The sequence below is a fragment of the Engraulis encrasicolus genome, chromosome 12 (genome assembly GCF_034702125.1).
Source record: "Engraulis encrasicolus isolate BLACKSEA-1 chromosome 12, IST_EnEncr_1.0, whole genome shotgun sequence".
Classification (NCBI taxonomy): Eukaryota; Metazoa; Chordata; class Actinopteri; order Clupeiformes; family Engraulidae; genus Engraulis; species Engraulis encrasicolus.
Genome location: NC_085868.1, coordinates 38,604,391 through 38,611,627, shown reverse-complemented (window position 1 = coordinate 38,611,627; position 7,237 = coordinate 38,604,391). Strand labels below are relative to the sequence as shown.

Here is a 7,237-nt window from a genome sequence, read left to right as displayed (position 1 = left end):
AAAGCGCAGGTTGTTGTTGCGCCTCTGACAGGTTAGGTTTAGGGATAGTTTTGGTCAGGGCACATATTTACAACTCAGAAACATTGCAATTACTGACAGGTTAGGTTTAGGGATGGTTTTGGGAAGGGCATCATTTGAATACTCGGAAACATACAATGCGGGGAACTTACGACCCTTTTTTTTTCAAAAAAGGGTTCTATGTTCCCCGATGCTTCTAAGTAGACTGCTGCCGCATGGCAAAGCGCAGGTTGTTGTTGCACCTCTGACATATTAGGTTTAGGGATGGTTTTGGGAAGGGCACAATTTGAAAACTCGGAAACATAAAATGCGGGGAACATAGAACCCTTTTTTAGAAAAAGGGTCCTAAGTTTCCCGGTCCCATACAAAGACAGGGGAACATAGGACCCGGGGAACATAGGTACGCTCCCACCCACACAAGTCAAATCAAGTCAGCTTTTATTGTCACTTTCTTCATATGCACAAGACATACAAGGGAAATTAAATTTATGTTTTCTCTCTATACCATGCCGGGACAGACATATACAAGACTGACATTTTACAGACTGACATAAAGTGCAAGACATGACAGATAACAGTGATGGACTGGTAACAATAGCAATGCAAGGTGGTAATTCAGGAATATCTCTCTCTGAAGCTGCAGTAGCATTGCTTGTTGTGTTGCCATGGTCACAAACCGTATCTGCCAGTAAGTATATACTCAACCATGGGATTTTTAAGTCTAATTGTACTTTCTTCTTTCCACCAGCACCCTCAAATTCAGAAGAAGTCTCAATATATCAAGTACCTGTGCTGCGACGATGTCAGAACCCTCCACCAGTGGGTCAATGGAATACGCATTGCCAAGGTAACCGAGGATTCTTTCCTCCATTTTATTGACCTCAGATGTGCCTATGACTACTCCACATTCCACCAATGGAAAGTCATTAACACACACTCTCTCTCTCTCTCTCTCTCTCTCTCTCTCTCTCTCTCTCTCTCTCTCTCTCTCTCTCTCTCTCTCTCTCTCTCTCTCTCTCTCTCTCTCTCTCTCTCAACAGTATGGTAAGCAGTTGTACCTGAGCTACCAGGAGGCTATGAAGCGTACTGAGGCGGCGTATGACTGGGCCTCTTTATCCAGCTCCAGCATCCGGTCAGCTTGCAGCTCCGCCAGCATCCCTGGTAAGTCACACGAGACACAGCCACAAGACGGCACCAGAAGTTGATAAAATCTAAACAGGGAGATTTTGCAACATTCTGAAACATCTTATAAGGGTTTCTTTGGGGCTATTTTATGGAGACTTTCCTATTTGCTCAACTAAAATGCACTCTGAAGACAAGAGGTCCATTTCCCAGCCGTATTTCAGAGTTGTTTGAGTTTGTGAACTGTACTTGAGTTTTTGACAGTGCGAGAGAGAATATCAGTCCTCAAATATTAGTTTTCACACCTCTTCATTCTAAAAGACATTTGTGCACTGATCACGTCTCTCTCTCTCTGTCCTCATGGCTGTGGCACAGTCTCACTCTAAATGAAAGGTTTGAGATTCACTTTTACAGTATGTCACTTGTGTACTGACTCTCTCTCTCTCTCTCTCTCTCTCTCTCTCTCTCTCTCTCTCTCTCTCTCTCTCTCTCTATCCTTGTCTCTGTGTTGCAGAGTCCCACTCTAACCACTCTAGCGTGACAGACAGCGGGCTGTCCGATGGCACGTCCTCCAGCCACGCGCGCTCTCAGAGCGTGGTCAGCTCCATCTTCTCAGAGGCCTGGAAGAGGGGAACGCAGATGGAGGAGAACAGCCGGGTGAGTGCAACGCTCAAAGGAAATCCTAACCCAATCAAAAGCATGAGACCTGTCAAGTAGGGCTGCACAATTAATTGAAAATAATCGAAAACCGTGATGTAATTGTGATATCGAAATCGTGATTTCAATCAGGATTTAATCGTGGCAATAGAGACCTACCTTCAAGAGCCTCCTTGAAGCCAGAACATACCGACAGGCTGGTGTTTCTGGACAGAAATCTGTTAACCTAAGTTTCATGCTATTGCCTTTTACATAATTATTACAAGTAATTTTGTTTTGCTCATCCCATATATAATTCATTATTGGTTATATTTCATTTTGTTGTAAAAAAAAAATTAAACAGCAAAAATCAATAATCGTGATTAATAATTGTGATTATGATTTTGACCCAAATAATCGTGATTATGATTTTCCTACTGTCAAGCACTTTGGTGTCTCAGATCTCAGATCGGAAGTTGGGTGTCTGCCGGTGTGGTATGAATGTCTTGCGAATGCTACCTCAGCCATACTTGAGTAATATCAAAGATTCTCTATTGTAATTATTTAAACCGTCTCTGGTAATATGGCAGATTATACTAGCCTGGTTTTACCAGACCACATTAATTAGTTCGTAATTCATTTTTGATCTGCATCCTTGATGCACTGGAGAACTTGGGTGGGAGGAGTGAGCTCAGCTCTGGTTTGAAATGAGCGCTGACCAATCGCTGACAGTTGACCTTCATGACTTGTGTTATTATGCTCCCAAGTGCGCTCGCTTATTGGCTGGTAACACCGCCCGTCTGGTGGTCAACTGAAATCCCTCCCCAGGGAAGCGTAATCAGACCATTCGTGAATTACAAAGTAATTCAAAAGGAATGGTCTGGCTTGTCAGGCTGAGAGTTATACGTCTTCGACTAACTCTTGGTCCTTTTTCATTCCAGATGAGGTCCGAGTCGAGCAGAGCCTCCAGCATCTCCCACTCCTCCCACACGTCCCACTCCTCCCACTCCTCCCATCACCACCACCACCAGAGCTCCCACCACCACCAGAGCTCCCACCCCCCAAACACCCCTCAGCCTCCCCACGTGCCCCATCCCCCGCCTGTCCCTCACCCCCCTCCCGTCGCCCACCAACCTCCTCAGCCTCCAGCTGCGACACGGATGCCCTCACCTCCAGCTGCACCTCAAGTCTCTCCCCCTGCCCTCCAGCCCCCACCGCCTGCCCCTCCGACGGCCTTTGTGCCCCCGCTCCCCCCGCCGAACCCCCAGATGCCCCAGTCGCCCTCTCCTACCTTCCCCCAGCCTCCACCGTCCCCTCACCTGGCCCAGCCACCACCCCTCCCGCCCATCCCGCCTCAGAGCCAGCCGCCGCCTCCAACCAGCCCCACCCAGCACCAAACCTACGCCCAAATCCATCCTGCACCACCTGCACCACCACCAGCCCCCCAGCAGCCTGTTTCTCCAGTGGCCTGCGTGCCCCCAGCCCTCCCATCTCCCCCTCCTATGGTTCTCGCTCCTGCACCTCCTCCTCCTCCTCCACCCCCTCCTCCTCCTCCGCCACCTCCTCCGGTCTGCAACGTCCCCCCTCCCACCTTCAGCAGCAGCAGTACAGCCGCCGGCATCCCGCAGCAGTCCCACTCCAGCAATCCCACCGTCTTCGCCAAATACAGCACCATCCAGCGGCTGCAGGGTAAGCCCAACTCCGCCCAGCTGCCGACTCCACCCCCTCAGTCGGCCAAGCCCACCAATAACGGCGCCAGCGGTGCCGGAGCGCCTTGGTTACCGCCCGCAGCCAACAACACCCCGCCACCACCACCACCACCTCCGCCCCCACCTCCCCCTCCGCCGGCTAACTTCGCGGCCCCAGGATCGGCCATGGCGGTGCTGAAGAAGCACGGGATCGTGGGTGGGGTGCCCATCTTACCGCAGAGTAACGGCTTCCCGCCCCCACCACCACCACCTCCCGGAGTCCCCGTTGCCCACGTGCCCCCCAAGCCCTCCTCCAACGGCTTCCAGAGGTTTCCGTCCCCTCCCCCTCCCGATCTCTCCCCTTCGCCCCCTCCTCCTCCTCCTCCCCAGCTCGCGGCGCAGTCCGCACCTCCTCCCCCACCTCCTCCTCCTCCTCCACCACCACCCCCGCCCCCGCCCCCTGCGCCTCCCTTGCCCCCCTCCCAACAGCAACACGACCCCACCCCAACCCCTCCACCACCACCTCCGCTGGCCGGACTCCAGTCGGTCTTCCCACCGCCACCGGCCGCACCACCTAAGACCTTCCCTCCCCAGACGGTGCGCAAGACTTTCGGGGCGCCCTCCGCGATGGCTCCCCCACCCGCTGCTGCTCCTGCTGCTGGGCCAACGCCTCCACCGCCCCCTCCTCCTCCTCCGCCACCACCTCCAGCCTCCCTCTTCTCGTCCTCACCTCCACCCATGATGAAGAGCCAGCCGCCCCCAACCCTCCCCAAGCAGCGCAGCCTGTCCAAGGGCAGCGCTCCGTCCTCGCTGGTCAAACAACTGGCCAGCCAGTTCCCTGGCGCCGGAGCAGGGGCTGGGACGAATCACGCGGCGCAACCCACACCGCAATCACCTCCCACCGTGAGAGCCAAACCCAAGTGGCAACAGAAGTCTGGCGGAGGAGCGCAGTCACCAGAATTCCCTCCGCCACCTCCGGACAACAACATGGGCTTTCTATCAGCTTCTGCTGCTGCTGCACCACCCCCTCCACCTCCACCACCACCCCCACCGCCTGCACCTGCTCCGGGGCCCGGATTCGGCCATGGCCCTGGGCCTGGAGCTGGAGCCGGAGCCGGGGCAGCGCTCCCTCCGCCCCCACCCTTGCCAAACTTTGCTGGGGGTTCCCCGGTGAAGAAGTCCCCCCCGGGTGGGGGTGCCGCCAAGAGACCCCCACCCACCCCGCAGCGCAACTCCAGCATCAAGGCAGAGTCGTCGGCAGAGTACCAGGAGGCTCGGGCGCGACTGCAGAACCTCGTCAGCAGACCTGCCGTCGGTTCCAGTTCTAGTTCTGGTTCCTCGTCCTCCCCTGCCTACGGGGGGCCTCCCGCTCCCCCCAAACCGGGCAAGCTGAACCTGAACCACCTGCCCCCGGGCCTGCAGGCCAAGGTGGGCAAAGCCGACTTCCCCTCCCCACCCCCGCCCGAGAACGACTTCTCCTTCCCCCCTCCGCCGCCCCCCGACAACAACGTCCCGCTGCCCCCTCCGCCACCGCTACCTGCCGACCTCCTGGGCAACGCGCCCCCGTCGTCGCGAGTAGCCGTGGTCAACCCCCAGCCCCAGTCCTCGCCATCATCGTCCAATAACATCTGGAGTGCGGGCCGCGCCTCGCTGAAGAAGACCCCGCCGCCCACGCTGGCCCGGCGGAGCAACGGCAACGTCTCCGTTCCCTCGGCGATGGAGGTGCACCGCTCCATGTCGCCACCGGGGGCGCCTCCTCTCCCACAGTCCCCGAAAGGCGGTGGAGGTAGCGGCGGTCAACTGAACTTCATGGAGGACCTGAACCGGACGCTGCGCCGCAAGTCCGGCAGCCGTCAGGGCTCCCTGGAGCCGTCGTTGGTGCCGGCGGGCAGCGTTGGCACGGGCACCACCATGGACGACATGGCCCTGCTGCCGCCGCCCCCTCCAGAGCTGCTGGACCAGCAGGGGAACGGCCACCACGGCGGCAACAACGGCTACTCATCAGGGAACATCTCAGGCTATGCAACACTACGCAGGGGACCCCCGCCCGCACCGCCCAAACGAAAAGACGCCACCAAACTCACAAACTAGACTAGTAGCCGACTGACCCTAGGGGGGCCCTACCCCAGCCCTACCCCAAGCCTAGCTGCTTTTACTGACAGACTTAGGGAGGTGTTTCACACAAGAAGTTTTTAGTAACTTATCGTGGTGTGTTAACTTGGAGTTAAGTCGCAAACATCCTAATATCAGAGCCCTATGGCTATTTTTTTGACTTGAGAATGAAGCCACGAGGCTACGCTATTAGTAGGTTTACAACTTGATGGAGGTTAAACCATGTTCTTGGAACATCCCCTCCTTGACTGTAGGAAAGCAAAAAATAACCACGCAAAGGTCTATCAAGGACATCATTGAAGTGCTTCTTTTTCTCTTCAACCGTCTGTCACACCAAAAGATACTTTGTGTCTGACTGAGGACCTTTTCGTTTCTGGTGGAACAGCGTTCTGAACTGTAAATCAAAACATCACAATCTGTCGATCGATCAATCGTTGATTGATTATCAATGCCTGACAAGATGCCAACCCATCTCAGACTGTTTGCTCTCTATCTCTCTCTTCTTCTCATGTCTTCGTAACTTAATATGAATTCCCAACCGTAGGGGTGACAAACCCCAAGCAAAGTGACTTTATCCATCATTACATTCTCGCTGTGTGGACCTATACCGCAAAAACATTTCTGGTTGTATGTATGTGCGTAACAGAAGTGGGTCAAGTGGGGGGGGATGTTTTTTTTCTGTTTGTTTTTAGCCTTTTTTATATATGAAAATTTATTTAATATCTGAAAGAGATTGTGTTATTTTACTGCTAGGACTGAATGATTGATGGATTGAGTAGTACTGGATGAGCTTTGAAGATGCCTTTTAGAAAAAAAATGGTCTGTGGGTGTGACCGCACTAGCAGAGAAGGATAGTGCCTCACCCTCAACTGACTTGTGTGACTGCAAAAAAACAAAAATCCAAGACTGCAAAGTATAAAAAACAGCTGGTTCCGATTCTTCCCACCCAGATGAATCATTCAGAGCGCTTTGTTGTTCGTGATTATCTTTTTTTTTAAAGAATGTTATCCAAATTGTAAGCTGACCACGTGCATTCTGAAGGACTTCATGTCTTCATGGGCCACTGATGAAGGAAGGAAGGATGAAGGAAAGAAGTGATGCCCTTACAAGCAGGAAGGATAGAGGGAGGGAAGGAGGGAGGGAGGGTGGAAAAAGAAGGTAGGGATTTTGATCAGTGGTTTAAAAAAAAAACCCTGAAAACCTTATTTTTTTGTCTTGGACTTAAACCGTCAAAGCCCAGAAGGAAACCGGACGTCTGTACTTGTTGGATGTAACCAGATGTGGGTCCAAGAATTGTATTTGTTGCTTTCCAACACTTTTTGATTTAAAAGACAAATCATGTTTGATGTGTGGATTTGTGTGGATTGATCTAAAACAACTGTTTCAGTCACATCTAGGCAATCTCAATCGATCAGTGAACGAAGCGTGTCGATGAAAATGACAACAAATACATTTTTTGTCACCCATGTTTTGGATGTAATGTGTGCTGTGATGGTTTGCGCATTGTTCTTTTTAAAAAATCTATACGTTGCTGATCCTTCATCGCTGCAGTATCTCTGTACAAAAAAAACAAAAACAAATCCTTTTCCAGCTGCTTTCGCCTGCCTGTATCTCTGCCTTCCACTGACTGGACCTCTTACAGTAATATTTTGAACAGGAAT

At 52.8% G+C, this 7,237-nt stretch overlaps 1 protein-coding gene across 1 annotated transcript in view; it reads left to right on the top strand.

The window, feature by feature from the left end:
- raph1b (Ras association (RalGDS/AF-6) and pleckstrin homology domains 1b) overlaps positions 1–7,170 on the top strand; it is a 102,762-nt gene extending 95,592 nt beyond the window's left edge. The window contains exons 16-20 of the mRNA XM_063211897.1: positions 767–865; positions 1,059–1,179; positions 1,655–1,797; positions 2,718–3,869; positions 3,954–7,170. Of these exons, the coding sequence (XP_063067967.1) occupies positions 767–865; positions 1,059–1,179; positions 1,655–1,797; positions 2,718–3,869; positions 3,954–5,555 (3,117 nt within the window). The 3' untranslated portion in view covers positions 5,556–7,170. The remainder of the gene's footprint in view (positions 1–766; positions 866–1,058; positions 1,180–1,654; positions 1,798–2,717; positions 3,870–3,953) is intronic.
- Positions 7,171–7,237: the final 67 nt, after the last annotated feature.